This window comes from Papio anubis, chromosome 11 (assembly GCF_008728515.1).
Source record: "Papio anubis isolate 15944 chromosome 11, Panubis1.0, whole genome shotgun sequence".
Taxonomy (NCBI): Eukaryota; Metazoa; Chordata; class Mammalia; order Primates; family Cercopithecidae; genus Papio; species Papio anubis.
The window spans coordinates 125628050-125645796 of record NC_044986.1 but is presented as its reverse complement, the minus strand read 5'-3'; the positions used below and the strand labels follow the sequence as shown (position 1 = coordinate 125645796).

The 17747-nt window shown below is 52.5% G+C and overlaps 1 protein-coding gene across 1 annotated transcript in view; it reads right to left on the bottom strand.

Annotated features, from left to right (window-relative positions):
* Positions 1-17747, bottom strand: part of DIP2C (disco interacting protein 2 homolog C) — a 136331-nt gene that overhangs the window by 62867 nt on the left and 55717 nt on the right. Inside the window, exons 17-24 of the mRNA XM_031652570.1 lie at positions 17526-17640; positions 16912-17134; positions 11481-11590; positions 10027-10107; positions 4337-4460; positions 3650-3771; positions 2396-2507; positions 2205-2314 (exon numbers count right to left, since the gene is read on the bottom strand). Of these exons, the coding sequence (XP_031508430.1) occupies positions 2205-2314; positions 2396-2507; positions 3650-3771; positions 4337-4460; positions 10027-10107; positions 11481-11590; positions 16912-17134; positions 17526-17640 (997 nt within the window). The remainder of the gene's footprint in view (positions 1-2204; positions 2315-2395; positions 2508-3649; positions 3772-4336; positions 4461-10026; positions 10108-11480; positions 11591-16911; positions 17135-17525; positions 17641-17747) is intronic.

The window sequence follows — 17747 nt, the reverse complement described above, 5'->3', positions numbered from 1 at the left end:
GTGGCACGTGGCCAGCAAGACATGCTGGGTGCTCACCCATCTTAATGATCAGAAAGTGAAGGCTCACAGAAGTTAAAGATTTTGCTGCCTGTGACGTAAGTTAGAGCTGGGAGTTAGAGCTTAGGTCCTCCTACACTCCAACGCCCTTCACCATCTTCCACCATCCTGCAGGGAGATGGCAGCCAAAATCCAATCATCCCATCGTGACCAGACAGTGAGGAGCTTCTGCACCTTCCCTCTTCCCTAATCCCTGTAATAGTCCCCTACAGTCCGTGTATAATGTCAATTACTTTGAAATACGATAAAATATATTAACAAGATCAGTTTTCTCACAGAAGCTCTCTGGCCAAACCTCAGGAAAAAGGAAGTAAAAGCAGCAAAGAAAATGCTCTGATTTTTGCGGTTTTAAAACATGTCACGGCCGGGCGCGGTGGCTCACGCCTGTAATCCCAGCACTTTGGGAGGCCAAGGCGGGCAGATCACAAGGTCAGGAGATCGAGAACATTCTGGTCAACACAGTGAAACCTCGTCTCTACTAAACATACAAAAAATTAGCCGGGGGTGGTGGTATGTGTCTGTAGTCCCAGCTACTCAGGAGGCAGAGGCAGGAGAATCGCTTGAACCAGGAGGGTGGAGGTTGCAGTGAGCCAAGATCGCACCACTGCACTCCAGCCTGGGCGACAGAGCAAGATTCCAACTCAAAAAAAAAAAAAAAAGTCACAAGTTGATCTGAAGCAGAATGTCACCAGAGCTAAACTAGGGACCAGCACGGAGCCTTGTAATAACTGGGGAAATCCAAATGCGTGGCTCCCCATCATTCATTCATCACTCCAGCAAGAGGTGAGAGAACTTGGGGTGGGGGTCCTCCCACTGTAAAATGTTCCATCACTATTGGAAGTTCTGCCCAGGAGGTTTCATAACTGTCTTACTATATTCATACAGGGGAACATAGAATTATTATGGAACGTAAAATGTAAGTAATTCTTTTTAGCTTTGCTTTTAAGGCAAATTTTTGTTTAAAGGAGAAATGAGACTGAATTTATAGAACATCCATCCAGACTCCTGCCTCCCTGGATTAGGAGTTAGTAAAATCCTGCCTCTTAAAATTACCCACCCACTCAGATCAGCAACTAGAGCAAGCCTGCCGTGAACTGCTGCTCTGTGCAAAGCACTATTTCTAGGTGGAGAATTGAGTTCCTCAGCTCAGCAAATAGTAAAGTACCAAGAGCTTGTTATCAGGCACTGTGTTAAGCGCTGGAGATGAACAGAAGAGTAAGACACGACCCTGCCCTCAGGATCCAGGGGGAATTCAGAGACGAGTGCATGGACAACCGTGTATGGAGTGTAAGAGAAAGGGTACATGGTGCTCCCATCACCCTGGCTGTGGGTCACAGGGCCAGCAGGGCCTTTGCGGGACTTCAGCAGAGAAATAGGAATCGACACCGGCTAAAGAAAAGCAGCCAAGAGAGTTCTGATGATCTACTCTACGCCAGATGCTGAGATTGTAAGTGGGCCATGAAAATGCTAAGACTGGAAGCAGGTGCTTCTTTTGGCTATGACAGTAGGAGGGTCACAGCTAACTTCAGACTACAGTAACTAAATCATCTTGATCTGAAAACATTTCTTTTCAAAAGCTTTTGAAAAATTATTTTATTTCATATTGTAGCTATTTTGGTATTCCACCTCAGTTCCACTAAGAGGTGGATGGAGCGTGAGAACTGTGCGAGGCAAAGCCAGCTCAGCAGTCAGACCCACAGACGGGGGCAGAGGGCGTGCAAGGCTGCGAAGTCCCCAAGCGGGGGCGGTTTGCATGGCACCTTGACGAGGGTGGCGTCTGAGCTGAGAGGGTCATGATGATTTCTAATACAGCCCAGGTTAAAACACTAGAAAGTGCAGTGTACAGATTTATCACAGAGCATTCGGATTTGAGAACCAGTAAGAGAAAAACATTCGCAGTGTTCTTCTGTTGGCTACTGAGACCGTGTTCACATAAAAACATACTTGGGAGATTTGGACAGAATCAGCCTGGTTAAGGATGGAAATGGTCATATGTGTCATACTGTGATGAAACATGTATGTACACCTCTTTCCACATCTCAGAGTCTGACTACACGAGAGGCGCTGAGAGTCAGCACGCAGCCTGCCACCTCCAGCACGCTCTGTGGTCGCCTCCTGTGGTCACCTCCCGCAGCCGCCCCACTCACCTTTACGCCAGCTAGCATCCCAGTTGTGGACACGCTGAAGTCAAGATATGCGAGGGTGTCTGGGTTGCAAGGTTTGCAGATCTGGGCAGGCCGCTTCTTTGGCAAATCATCTGGAGAGGAACACAGCTTATCAGCAGATCCAGCCTGAGCAAGGCCATGAGCAAACCGCCTTCTGCAGCCAAAGCACTGACCTGTGTCCAGGATGAGGGGCCACGTCCTGACGTCTACAGCCGCCGCCGCCTCCCTGGACCGCAGCAACTTACAGATCAGCTGTGTCGTCATCAGACAGGCAGAGCGACTCACCTGGCATCAGAGAACGGAGCCATGAACGTGGACCCAGATGAAAGCGTGCTCACTTCACACGGGTCTCCTGCTCACTATGCACGCTAAAACCATGTAGCTTTAATGGGCAGATTAGGTTACCGAGCCCACTGTTTCCTGCTGCTGGCTGAGGAAGAACAGAGCTAGGGGTCTGGTTGTGGAGGCACGGGGGCTGGGGGTGGGGCCTGCAGCTGCTGCGTCTGCACTTCCTGGTCCCAGCGCACCCACAGCGTCAGCGTCATGACACGTGCAGAAAAGAGCTCACCACTCACAGCATTAGCTCTGTTCTCCTGGAAATGTCACACACAGCCAGACACGTCGCACATGGTTCTCCTGGAAGCGTCACACATACCCAGACACATCGCGCATAGTTCTCCTGGAAGCGTCACACACACCCAGACACATCGCGCATAGTTCTCCTGGAAGCGTCACACACACCCAGACACGTCGCGCATAGTTCTCCTGGAAGCGTCACACACACACCCAGACACATGCCATGGTTCTCCTGGAGCGTCACACACCCAGACACATCGCGCCGCCGTTCTCCTGGAGCGTCACACACCCAGACACGTTGCGCAGACTTTCTGGCGGGTGGCCATGCTCAGTACTTCGTTCAGTTACGTATTGCTTATTCTCTGCCCAAACTGTTTTCCCCTGTAGTTCCTCCTTCAACAGGGATAATACAGCTGAATCCTCTCAAACTCCTCCAGCTATATACGAAGAAAAACAGATCTATACTTTCAAAAAGGAGCAGGAAACTTCTACATCTTGAGGAGAGGGCTTCTGAAAAAGCCCTGCCTCTTCCCATGGTCGGTCTGCGAGGCTGGGTTTGTGGGGAAGCCCAAGGAATGGTGGTGATGCCCTCTCTTGGGAGCCATTTTCTCCAGGGTGGACACTGCAGAGGCTACCATCCAGCCTTTGCCTCCATGCACACCTTTAGATCTTGCTTCTAGACCCAGACTGTAGGCTCCCTGCAGGTGGAGACCCTGTCCTGACCATTTGACTCCAGACACACACCGGCTCCCACAGCCAGCAGCTGCCCTGGGAGATGTCAGAGTCTGCGCTCTGCGAGCTCCACACTCCGCTCCAGGCAGTGGAGGCCCCGACACTCCCAGGCATGTTACCTCTACAATCATCTTGACGGTAGGCAACGTCGTCGCAATGTTCTGTGGGTGCGGGGGACGGACGGTTATGGGCACACAGCCTGCGTACAGGCAACCATAAAATGCTGCTATCAGGTCTATTCCTACACAAGGAGAAAAACATCATTATTGAGGCAGACCACGCTACTGAGTGCCCACTGTCCCTGTCAGCATAAATGCTAGTTTGCGACAAGTTCAATGGGTGAACAAACAGCTGAACTTCTCGCAGCCTCTGTCATCCCAGCAGGTTTTGTCAGCTTTGGCGGTCACCGTCATCAACCCGTCCTTTCAGATGTGAGGTGACAAGGCAGCCCGGAGGTTTAATTTTACATCATTTTGCTAAAGAATTACCCACCTTTGTAACTGTGAATTAGTCAAGATTTAGGTACTATTAAGTAAATTACCTGAGGTATCTAATAACACAAATTTGGATATAAAAGTCTTTGAAAATATCACTTTACTGAAGCCTCTAACAGTAGCACATAAGGCTGGTGCCCATGAGTGGTTGTAGCCAGACACAAAGGTGCCGGTTAGCAACCAGCTGGATACAGCGCAGACTCCCGGCCATCACGCTGCCCTCGGCTCAGGCACCAGCGGGTGTAAGGGACCTCCTCGCACTGCGGTTGACTGGCGGCCATCTCTCAGGGGAAGCCTGCCCTGCGCCCGTACCTGGGGGGTAGACCAAGGCCACGTGGTCGCCGTCCTGAAGGTGGCCCCTCTCCATGAGCATCACGGCGATCTTCTCGGCTCTCTTGTGCAGCTGCACGCAGGTCAGCGAGTTCGCGATCGCACCCTGCGGGCCGATCACAGGGACAAGTGCGTAAGATTCCTTCAGCAGAGCAGCTTGCGGAGAGCGCGCACGCGTCATAGGACTCACTGACGAAAAGCGAACGTCAGTGGTTTTTAGAACAAGCACAGACCTGTGCAACCAACATGACAGTCAATTTTAGAATGTTTTCAGCTTCCCCAAAACTACATATACGTTAGATGTCAACCCCATTTTCTTCCAACTAGGTAAGGAGTGCAGACCAAAGCAGCATCTAGATATATTCAGGGTAACAAGAAATATTTTGAAAAATGATTATGTCAATTAAAAAACAGAACAAAAAACCCTAACAATTCTGGGACTTGTGTTACTGTCATGGGCAGTGGGAATTCTTAGTACACTGGAAGGGCCTGCACACTGGAAGTTAAGACTAATTAAAAATTTTAATTTAGAAAGACCACATCAAAAATCAAGGAAGTCAGAAAGCGAAAAACAAAAGCAAATAGTTAAAAACACCCTGAAGGAATGAAAAGAACTATGAAATGCATTTTCACATAGACTTTAATGTAGAAATAAATAGAAAACATATTTGTGCCGGAAAATAGCTTACAAAAGGGTTCTAAGGGAAGGTGAATTGCAAGATATATACTAAGCAACATCACAAGAGTGTGGGAACCACTATTTATTGAGACAGGGTCTCTGTCTCCCAAGCTGGGGTGCATGGCATGATCACTGCTCACTGCAGCCTGGGCCTCCTGGGCCCAAGTGATTCTGCTGCCTCAGCTCCCTGAGTAGCTGGGACTACAGGTGCCACCAGCATGCCTGGCCAATTTTTATAAAAATTTTTCTCATAGAGATGGGGTCTCCCTATGTTGTCCAGGCTGGTCTCAAACTCGTGGCCTCAAGTGATCTTCCCATCTTGGCCTATTTAAGCCAAAAAGAAAAATGTGAATAAATTGCAAATTATAAGCATGTAACTAACCAAAACAAGCTTCTCCTGCCGACACACTTCACAGTTCTAGCTCCTCTGCAGCATTCAGATGTGAAGACTGCTTCTACATCATTTAAAAACCTCTTGGGATCGGATTCTGTCTCACAGCTATTAACACGGTGAGGATCTTCCCTCAAGCAGTAGCAACTGGACCACAGTCCACAGGGCCAGGAAGACTCCAGAGCCGAAGAGTGACTGAACACCCGGGCTCAGGAATTTTTTTTTTTTGGAGACGGGGTCTTGCTCTGTCACCAGGCTGGAGTGCAGTGGCATAATCTCAGCTCACTGCAACCTCCGCCTCCTGGGTTCAGGCGGTTCTCCTGTTCCCCTGCCTCAGCCTCCTGAGCAGCTGGAACTACAGGCGCCCACCACCGCACCCAACTCATTCTTGTATTTTTAGTAGAGACGGGGTTTCACCATGTTGGCCAGGATGGTCTTGATGTCTTGCCCTCATGATCCGCCCATCTTGGCCTCCCAGAGTGCTGGGATTACAGGCGTGAGCCACCACGCCCGGCCCAGGAATTCTTAGTGAGTCACAGCTACAAAGATGAATGCATGAGTGTGGGGACGGGGGACGGAGCGCGCAGCCAGCCCGAGAAGGCTGTCAGGGAGCCGACTTCGTGCAACAAAGAGGACGCTGCATGGACGAACGGTGTCTGGGGCTCTTCAGCGGCCATGCTGGGAAAAGCACGTCAGCCTCCCAGCTGGAAGGGCCCGGGTCAGAAACACGTGGGCGGGACAGGGTGGGAGTGAAGAGAATGTCTCAGGAAGCATCAAGATGTGAACGCCAGACCCTGACCTCTACCAAAACGTCCACCAGACAACCGATGAGCCAGCTAGGTCTGTGGGGAAAGCGCCTCCTCCCTGAGGACCTCTGCACAGGCCAGGGCTGCGGGCAGGCTGCCCACGTGACGGCCCGGTGGGTCTTCAGACCCTTCCTGCTGACTGGCTGGTCTCCTCCATGGAGGAGAGAGTTAGCTTACACTTCTCTGAACTCAACCTTCTCATCCCACACATTTCCCTAATTGTTTCCCCACTCAGAGGACACCTAAAAAGTAAGAAAACAGAAACTGATGTAAAGTCGAAGAGCCCAAGAGCAGAAGGCGGCAGAGATGGGCAAAGACAACAAGGCAGGCAGGGCTGGAGTCCAGGAAATCCCGCTGAGAACTCAGATCTGGGGGCCTTTGAAACTGGACTGTTCCTCCGAGCATTCATTCTCGGGCGGCTCCTTGCCACCTGCTCACAGCAACCAGCCCACCGGGACAGACACACTCCGCACGGCCAGGCTGGGTGCCGATGGGATCCATTCAGATCCACCCCGACTCCAGGGGCAGGTCTCCCCACAAGGAAAACCAGCACACCACCCATCGCCGTGAGCATGGCCGGGCCTGCGGCTGGCGGGGCCGCAGGTCTGAGAAGAGCCCGGGCAGAATCGGCTCAGCCCCCGCCCCGCTGGGGAGCCCCCGCCCCGCTGGGGAGGCCCCGCCCCGCTGAGGGAGGCCTCGCCACCCCACAGCCCATTCTCATGCCACGCCTGCCTGCAGCAGCAGCGCCCAGTCTGGTTTGTTCGGCTTGTGGAACAGCTTCTTCTCCATCTCTGGAGAGCTGAAGCCGATCCCCTATCAAACAGCCGCTTTGCTGTCAGATGACAAAGCCTGTGGTTTGCCCACTTCCTGGGTCCTGAGATTTGAGAGGCTCAGATGAGACACAGCCAGCAGCCAAGAGTGTCTTTGAAAACGTTTTGATTCCGGTGCACAGAAATCCCCACCTATGGGTACTCGGAAAACGTGAAGTGTAACGTGCATGCTGTGCGCTGTCCTTTATCTTTGATGACCTTGCGAAACGCCATTTTCTCAATGCTGGTTGACCCCTTTCAGGGCTGACATAAAAACAAACAGCAAAGCTTCCAGTCACGCTCCACGAGGACGGCATCCCTTCTCGGGTGTTAGGTCCTGAAGCCAGCTTGCAGGGTGATTTAAAATAAGTTCCTCAAAAGCCCCTTGAGATGGTGCTGTGCTGGAGACAGGCACACAATTTCACAGCCGGTCAGACGTGAGCAGGCACCTCTTGCTCCATGGCCGGGCGGGGCCGTGCCATGGGTGACACCAGGTGGGTGCCTTTCTTGCCCGGAAAGGATGAGGTGAGCAAACACTGGACTCCCCATTAGTGGGGAGGGACAGTCGCTCCTGGCTCACACTGCAGGCTGGCAGCCCCAGGCGTCTACAGCAGCTGAGCAGTTTCCCTTCTTCCTTGCCACCTTTCCCCTACCCCGTGTGGCTGAATGGGACACAGCTACACCACACAGCAACTCCACACACGCGACACTGTTCTTAGCCTCACTCCCCAGGAATCCTAATGCAGCGTCTACCTCAGGAGAAATGCCACTGGCTTTGGCTTGCACTTTCCATTCCCACATACTCGATGTTAACGTGATGCATTCTCGGCGAGTGTCCCATAAAGCAACAGCCATTCACCGCAGGTAAGTCGTCATTCTCTGGCATCCTCATCAACATTCACTGGGGTTTCCCGTCCTGAAACCCACCAGGGCCAGACCAGATGCTGAGCCCGGGACCGTGGTACCACCCAGCAAACATTCTGAGGGATCGTCCCCAAATCAGGCACAGCTGGAACAGCTCTATTTTCCTCCTCCTGATGGCACATATTGCCCACGAACGTACCCAAATCATTTCTGAATCTTTGTGTATATGGGGGTCTCTGCTACTTCTTGAGCTGCCCATCAATACCTCTAGATTACTGGACACAGACATGCGTGCAACCCACACATACGGGAGCAACGTATCAGGCAACATTGGGGCAAGGATTCAGAGAAACTCAGAGCTGACTCTGCCCCTGACTGCTTGCAGCTTGCAGAGGGGTAGCCGCCTCTGTGAGGAAATCAGGGGAGGGAAGAAGCACTTTCAGCAGAAGGGATCTGAGGTGTCGAAGGAGGCTGGAGTTAGTGCTGCAGATTTAGGTCACCACGTTGGAGGTGACATTGGAAGTCTCTAGAGAACCATGAAGACCACAGGGAAAGCGGAACGAGAAGTCACAAGCAGTCTACCGGAGAAACACTACTTGGAGAGGACAAAGAATCAGACAAGCAGAGATGGGCAGGAAATCAAGACAGCACCCAAGGCCGGCGAACCTGACGATCGGGTTAGCAAAGGGGTATCATCCATATTCACAGGCTGAGGAAGGGTGCAGTGGAGAAAGATGAAAAGCGGAAGGTGGCATTTCAGATACAGGGACCCACAGCAACTCTGGTCCTCAAGGTCTCTAGCCCCCATGCCTGAGCTGTAGGCACCGGGCAGTGGCTCCATCACGGTGCCAGTGAACGAGGGCCCGAAGGAGGTGGCAGAAATGGGCCTTCTTGGTTTTAAAGGCTCTTCCTGGGAAACGGTCTTGAGCAGATACGGTGAACGACCGACTGCTGGGATCAACTCAGCATCCACGACAATGTCAAGACGATGAGTACTTCTCTGGCAGAGGAGGAGGAGGAGAGGTTGTTCCTATCAACTAAAGCACGTGCAGAGAATGGTCTGATAACTGAAACTCAAACCAGAGAGTCGGGGAGTAATTTTTTGATGCTGCTGGCATTTCCTTTTGTCTTCAATCCGCGGCTTCACATGCTAAGATTTTGAATTGAGCAATTCTAAGCAGCCATGACTTTTGAAGAGTTGCAAAAGTGCCTATACTTGTCAAGAGGACTTACATTTTTCATCCGTTTTCAAGTTTTACGTCCGGGGCAAAAAGAAGTTACAAGCATATTAAGATTTCTGCATTTAATTTTTATTGTTAATAGTATTAGCTTGTTTAATGCCTTACTCTTAAGTACTACTGTGGAACAGTATTTGATGAGTGTGGTTTTCTTATGTAAAGTGTCAACAGGAACTTAAATTACAAAGTGGAAATGATTTTCATTCCTGAGTCTGCAATAAACATAACTTCCGATGTATAAAAAAGTGGTTTAGGGCTGGGTGTAGTGACTCATGTCTGTAATCTCAGCACTTTGGGAGGCCAAGGCAGGTGAAACACTCAAGGCCAGGAGTTCTAGACCAGCCTGGCCAACATGGCAAAACGCCATCTCTCCTAAAAATACAAAAATTAGCCAGATGTGGTGGTGGGCGCCTGTAGTCCCAGCTACTCGGAAGCTGAGGCATGAGAATCGCTTAAACCAGGGAGGTGGAGCTTGCAGTGAGTGGAGATCGTGCCACTCAACTCCAGCCTGGGCAACAGAGCAGGACTGTCTCAAAAAACAAAACAAAAACTAGTTGAGTAATCAAAATAAAAACGCAAATATCTCATAGACTTGCAATTTCTCTCCGGTAGATACCATTAATTACTCATTTTGGGGGAGAAATATTGTAAACAGGGTGCTAAAATATCTGATACACAAGTAGGTGTGAGTAACTGCACAAATGGTTACGCTTAAAAGCAATCCCTAGGTACCAAAGTCTCATTAGTCAGAAGAGCAAAACATAAAAAGAATTCGCGTAAGACTGAAGCAAAAGGACTGAGTCAGAAAGCAAGCAGGAGCGCTCCCAGGAGCCAGGCTGGGCCCCTTGAGGCCAGCAGCCAGGGAACGCCAGCCCCGCGCCTCACCCGACAGTTCAGCAGCGTGTAGAGGACGTGGTCCGGGGTGGTCTGTGCTCTCCACTGCAAGACCTCTGAGAGGAACAGGAACTGGAACAGAGCACGGGGGTGAGGGTCAGGCTGTGCGGTCGGGTCAGGCTGTGCGGTCGGATCAGGCTGTGTGGTCTGAGGTGGGGCAACCTGGATACTCAAACCCATAGAGGCCGAGTGCTTTGGGTCTTAAAACCACATGCTTCTCCGCGGAGTCGAAGACATGCATGCTGGGAAATCCCCGTCACACACGACCACAGGGCAAGCAAGTGCCCACAGCTTTGTTCCTGCAGGGCTTAGATTCACAGCGCCCGAGTCAGTCACAGGCAAAGGGCTGGTGCTGTACCCTGGTGTGAAGTTTTCTGAAAGTCTGCCCAAGGATGGGAACCATTTCCCTCACAGGCAGGAGCAGCCTGCACAGAAACCCCTTCTCCTGGGGCTTCCAGAAGATGCAACATGGATTTCGGTGGCTACAATGAGAGAATCAGATCTGGTTTGAAAAGCGGGCTCTGATAAATTTAGGTTTCTAGAATGGCAATACCCCGATGGCATGAAGCCACAAATTACACAAACCACACGTGTGCCACTGACCTGCTCCACAGTACAAGGGGCAGCCTTATTTCACGTCAGGGACAGAAACCACAGATACGGCTTCATCCCTTTCATCAACATTTCACGGGGCTGATTTTGTCCCATTTCCTAATGGGCCACACAGAAGGGGACACCTGTTGGCTGCGGGAAACAGGACCTCTGGGTGAGCCCTGAGCATTCTCAAGGCTGAACAGTTCTAATGGGGACTGTGGACACACACGGCGCACGGTCAAGGCCAAACGGTTCTGACGGGGACCGTGGATACACATGGTGCACTGTGCAAAGTCTGGGCCTTGGGAGTTTCTCCTGTGGCTTTTAACGCCACTGTCAGGAGGCCTGGCCCCTAAACCTGGGTTTCGAACTGCTTCTTAGGGTCCAGAGAGCACAGGACAGAAGCCTTTTGCTGCAAGCTGCTGTGGGCAGGGCGGGCTTTGGATCTGGGCTGGTGGGGAAACTGGAAAGGAAGGAGTTCGGGGAACCGTGGGCCGGACAAGGACTGCCAGACATTTGCCTCGGTCCTGCCAGTTGTGGGATCGGACACCCGTCACCCACTTCTGCGTTGCTGTGACATTCTTTGAAACTTTGTATCTCCCATAAACACATTTTTCTTATGAAATTATGTGGTCTCTTGCAGGAGAAGACAGGTAGAATAAAGGAAGATTGGCAGTGGTGAACCACCACCAGTGCAGGAAGTCGGGGAAAGCCGGGAACGGTCAGGGACGGTGGGGGATGGCCGAGGAAGGTCGGGGAAGACCGGGGACTGTGGGGAATGGCAGGGGAGGCTCAGGGAGGGTCGAGGAGGGTCGAGGAGGGTCGGGGAGGGTCGGGGACCCAGTTCCTACCTTCCGGGCCTGGTCGTTATCTTCGATCTGACCCAGATCTCTGCCGCTGGCCTGCGCAATTCTCTTCCCAGAGACCAGGTTCCCCACCATCACAGAGGCGGGGCCGATTTCTGGAAGGAAACAGAGACACGGCCTTGAGGAAACAAAAGAGAAATTCCTTAAGACTTGACCTCCCTCCTTGGTAAAGACCTTACTCTCGGAAAACTTCTGGAAAGACTGGGCTTCGAATAAACCTTCTAAGAACAGGGATTCAACGAAATCAAAGGATTGTGAAGGGGAGTGTGACAAGCCTTGGTTGGGTTCCTCAGAAACGATGTTGTTATCATTCCGGAAGCTCCCTGGAGGCCCTCCAAGCCCACGCCTGACTTTCCAGTTAGTGTGAGAGCCCCGGGTGCCGGCACTCGCAGCCTTGATTGTAAAAAATAAGACGGAAGACAAACACAGAATTAAAAGCCAGGATTTGTTTCACTGTAGAGACCTGTGGCTCCCGTCTGTTCGAGTTCTCTGGGGTCCACACACCTGAGATCTGATTGTGGACAGACAGTGGACAACAAGCATAATGGACAAAGAAGGAAGGACCGTGGACAGATGGATAGAGTCAGCCAGTGAAGGAATGGACTTAATGAAGAAATGGAATGAGTGGATCATCTGGGGTGGAGGAAGGAGGAAAAGGAAGGAAGGGGTGGAGGGAAGGGAGGAACAGTGGATGGAGGGGAGGGGTGGAATGGAGGGGAGGGGGGGAATGGAGGGGGGGAGGGGGGACGGGGGACGGAGGGGACGGAGGGGGGGGGAGGGAGGGGAATGGAGGGGGGAGTGGAGGGGAGGGGAGGGGAGGGACGGAGGGGACGGAGGGGGGACGGAGGGGAGGGACGGGGGGACGGAATGGAGGGGGGGATGGAGGGGGGGATGGAGGGGATGGAAGAGGGAGGAAGAATGGAATGACTGGGCAGGCTACACACAAGCCAAAGTCTTAAATTCCCACAGCGTCGCGACAGGTCTATAAACCAGGGCCATATGCGCATTGCTACTAATGCCGCAGAGCTGTAGCTAAGCAGATTGTCTATATTGCCCTGTCAAAACACACATCGCACGCATGCAGTTGACTGGGCGTGGCAACTGCACGCGCTTAGGATGAGCTCACATCGCGACCACTCACCACGGAGTCCCCGCTTCCCAGAAAGCTCTCTCACGGAAACGGTGGCACCAGAGCAAGGCGGTCAGGGCCGGACGTCCTGTGGCCGGCCCCCAGGGAGAGGAGAGCCACCGGGTCTCTACAGATGCGCAGCCATCCTTTTCAAATGTGGGCTGCCAGAAACGCTTCCACTCTTCACAGCTACGCAGAAGGCACCTCAGCCAGGACTGAAATCTGGAGAACGGCCTACAGGCAGATGTCTGGGCTTCTGCCTGCCGGTGCCTTGGGTTCTAGGTGACGTGTAGGAGCCTCGAGTCTGGACTCCGTGTAACAGTAAAATGCCTTCTACACCCAGCAAATCATTTTTGAATGTTCACGTCGCAGTTGTGAACAGACTGAATTTCTTTTCTTAGTTCTTAATGAAGTATGGAAGAGGAATAGCCTTTTCACATTTAGCTAAAGAATTTGGTCAGGCGCCGGAAGGAAGGGAGCTGCCCCGTGGTGGGAACAATTGCTCCTGTGTGATCTCCGAACACCCAGGAGCCCCTCATTCACCCGCCGCGCATCCTCTATCTCTATCAGATAGAAGCCTCTTCTGAATGAAGCATCTTTAACAGATTTTTTTTTGAGACAGAGTTTCACTATGTTTTCAAGGCTGGTCTCGAAGTCCTGGGCTCCAGCGATTCTCCCACCCCGGCCTCCCGCATCGCTGGGACCACAGGCATGAGCCACCACGCCTGGCTGATGAAGTTCTTAGCCTTCTCCTTGGTGACCGATGCTGGGCAAGACGACACGGCTCTTCTAAGAAGCCAACTTGGAAACTGGCCTAAATGGGTTCCAAGGTTTCCCATAATGTTTTTAAGAATTCATACTAGGGAAAGCGAGCTTTTGAGAAGAGATCAGGCTTTTGTGGAGCCTTATTTTGTGCCCCTCCGCTACGTCTTCCCTCATCTCCACGTGCATCCTCTGAATGGAAGTCTGGGGCCTTGAATGCCTCCCACGCAGACTCAGGGACACAGTTTTCCCCACAGCTCCTGGGAGGCAGAGGCCTTCTAGCCGCGCCTCACTCTCAAAGTCCGTTCTTGGCAGCCGCTGACGGTCTTCCCCGCTGAAGAGAGGTGGGCGTGTCCCAAATGCTCCCAGGGTATATCACAGCCTTGCCATTTGAGCTAGAGAGTTGAGAGGAATCCCAAAACGTGTGTATTTGAGGCTCAAGTCTCTTCTCTCCGCTCCCATTAATGGACTCACCCATCTGCAAGTCAGCAGCTGCCTCGCTGGTATTATCAAATATCCTGCCATGCAATGCTTGGCGAATTCGCTCAGGGCACAGGGCGGCAGTTTTATCTCAAAGACAGCAGCAAGACACACGGAATCCCAAGCGAGAGACAAGCCCTTCCTGGGTGCCGGGCTCTGGCCATTCCTCAGCAGATTCCTCCTGCGATTCTGGGGCAATATTCCCAGGAACCTTTAAAGCTGAGGAATTGGACCTTGTTTTGTAACTAATAGTTGTACCAGCTCAGCCGGTAAGTTAAAGGTCTTTTAATACTTTTGTGCTCAAGTAAGATAATCTGAGGGTACACAGTGCCATTCCCTGAGTAAATATGAATGCATCCAGTAAGAAAGGCAATTTGGTTGTCAACAGGCTGTCTCCGTTTCCAGCATCTCAGAACACTGTCACCCATAAAACGGCTCAAGGAATGTTTGCTTTGGCTTCCAATAGGCTACTCACTTGTCAGGGTCATTTTAAATGTTCATCCAAAGGGGCCTCAGAAATCATCCAGCCCAATTCCGTCTCTGTGGTTTGAAGCTGAGGCCCAAGCTGCGTTTCAGGCCCTCAGCAGAGACAGATGAGTCTGTGAGCAACTCATGGGGCCTCAGCTCTGCCAGTTAATATTTGTTAAAAAGCTTTTTAAAGACACAAAATTAGGTAACCTCTCAGTTTAGCAAAAACAGATGAGACACTAAATATATATATTATTTTCTTTCTTTAAAGTTATCACATGAAGCTTCATTTAATGAAGTTCTGTATTAGAATAAAAAGATTTCCAATCTCCTGCGCCACCATTCCCCAGCTAAACCCCTGACGAAGAGGGCTTTCTGCAGGCCTCCTGACCGCACCGCATGGCTGCTGGCTCTGTCTCCCCACTGGGTTTTCCTGACCTTGGCGTGAGGCTGCCGGCTGCTCTCTCTCCCTGGGTTTTCCCAGTCGCGTCTCAACATTTGGCTCAGGTGAGCCAAGCCCTGTAGCTATGGAGTCATTACAACTTTGTATTTGCAAAGGATCCTCCCTTCCATAAACACCTGTCTGAACCCTTTCTCCACACCAACTACTGAGCTGCTTCCCAGCTGGGACCACGGGTCTCTGAGTCGAGTGTCTGACAATGAACCAACCAGTGGGGAGAGAGGATCAGGTCGCTTCAGAGTTCACAATGAGGATACCCTGGAGAGCGCCGACACCTGTTATAAATCTTCATACTGCAGAAGCAGCCTGGGGAGAGCAACGGCCTGTGTCCTTCACAAGGCTGTTTACTTCCCGAGGCGGCAGACAGGCGGCTTTCCCACCCTTTCAGGGCACTCCCTGAGGGAGGATGCCTATGGTTTGAGTGGCTCCCAACAGAAGGCCATGCACCCACAGAATGTAGTGAAATGGATACTGCTCCCTGCAACTCCACATTCCCCGTGCCAATCAGGAAAACCAGAGACCATGAGAACAACGGTTTGGAAAAAAACTGTCAATCATAAAAACCAGAGACCGCGAGAACAATGAAACGGTGCGGGCGGGGGGAGAAGTAATGGAGAAAGAATATTTAAGGAAATCTACAAGATAAGAAAAAAATAAGAAGTAGGTCAGAAGTGAAAGAGCAACAAGACACGTGAACCCGATGTGCTTAGAAAGTGAGCAGCACGGCCGTGTCCTTCAGGAGAATGAGCTTTTGCTACAAGAGAACAGAGCCAGCCAGTTATGTGCTGACGACCACACTAACACCCCTGAGCCTACAGAGAATAAAAGCAAGGCATTTACAGACAGAAGACCGGGAATCCAGTTGCCCTCGCCCGTCATTCTTGGGTAACCACTTCTTTCCCACAAGCATCAGCTTCCTGCAAGCAGCCCTGTGTGAACTCCCTATTCTTCTGTGCCACGCTGCCCCAGGTGACTCCTCACACCTCCGTGCCATGGCCCTGTGGAACTCCCCGCACTCTCCGCCACAAGGCCCTGTGTGGTCCCACCTCTCCGTACACGTGCGGGCTCCCTGTGTGAACTACCTCACCTCTCCATGCCATAATCTGCAACTCCCACACCCTCTCCTGTGCCACGGGCCCTGAGGGAACTCCCCACACCTCCTCCGTACACGCAATTCCCAGTGAACTCCCACCTCCATGCCATGAGATCCTGTGTGAACTCCCACACCTCTCCGTGCCACGCCCTGTAACTCCTCTGCACCTCTCCGTGCCACGCTGCCCTGTGTGAACTCCCCCGCGACCCTCTGCCACGCGGCCCCAGGTGAACTCCAAGACCCTCCGTGCCACGAGATCCTGTGGTGGAACTCCCCGGCACTCCTGCCACGCTGCCCCTGAGGGAACTCCCCACCCTCTCTGTGCCACGCTGCCCTGTGTGTGAATCCCCCCCCGCACTCCCTCCGTACACGCAGCCCCAGAGAGAACTCCCCGCGACTCTCTGTACCACGCCCTGTGTGAACTCCCGCACCTCTCCATGCCATGAGATCCTGTGTGAACTCCTCAAGATCAGCACGCAGGCCCTGTGTGAACTCCCTGCACCCTCTCCATGCCACGCGTGGCCCTGTGTGAACTCCCCAAGACTCCTCCGTGCCAATGCAGGCCCCAGGTGGAACTCCCCGCACCTCCGCGCTGCAGGCCCTGTGTGTGAACTCCCACACCTCTCCGTGCCACGCGGCCCTGTGTGAACTCTCAAGACCTCTCTCCAGGCTAATGCAGGCCCTGAGGGAACTCCCAGACCTCTCCTGCGGCCACGCTGCCCTGTGTGTGAACTCCCCGCACTCCTCTCCCACATGCCACGCAGCCCTGAGGGAACTCCCGCACCTCTCTGTGCCATGAGATCCTGTGTGAACTCCCACACCTCTCCGTGCCACGAGGCCCTGAGGGAACTCCCCACCTTCCCAGCCACGCTGCCCTGTGTGGGACCTCTGCACCTCCTCGCGCTGTGGGTCTGTGTGAACTCCCCAGACCTCTCCGCCATGAGATCCTGTGAATCAAGACCTCCGCAAGCACGCAGTCTGAGGGAACTCCCCGCACCTCAAGCTGCCCAGGTGGTGCACATACCTGGCTGCTTCTGTCGAGTCTTAGGCAAGTTTGTGACGCAGGTGTGGGGGCACATTAGGACGTTGCAGGCGTGCAGAGAGCCCTCCAGAAAAAGCTGTTTTGTTTCTGACAAATGGATCCCACCAAGCGGGGTTTTGGGGAGGGTGTTTGCTGGCACCAAGGCCAGGCAATAAACTCCAACTTGACAGAATAACAAAAATAGGGATCCACAATACACAGAAGCCTGTGCAGTATAAGCACTATTCCCAGTGCAAAAACGCCAAGGTAAGAGAAAGGGTTTACTAAACTCACTAAAGCTGAATAATGTTACCCAGGGCTTGCGGAAGACCAAACACAGTAAAAAAGGAACTTTGGAGAAAAGACATGTTCTCACGATCAAACAAAAAGCTTCCTTTGACCTCCCCAAGGTGACCAGTAGGAACCAGCTGTGCCAATTCCTGGTCCCTACACCCCCGAGTTTCTGGACACTTGATGTAATTTCTGATCAAACGAAGGGAAGGGAAAAAGGGCCACCCCATGGGCAAAGCCACAGCTGGTCACGCCATGATGTGAAGGAAGGAAGGAGGCCAGAAACAAGGCAGAGAGGACCAGTGCCCAGGGCGAGGGAGGGCAACCTGCAGCACGCGGCTCATCCACTGGAAGCTGTCCTCCTCCGTGGAGTCGGGCCTCTGCTCTGCCACGATCACAATCCTCTCGTCGTGCAGCACAGTCACTGAGAACACGGCTATCCTGCGGGGACACAGGAGCACGGTGAGCCTGCACCGGACGCTCATGCAGCCCTCCCTCCGCGATCAGGGCTCCATCACCATCACGAGCGGGTGACACAGCTCCAACTA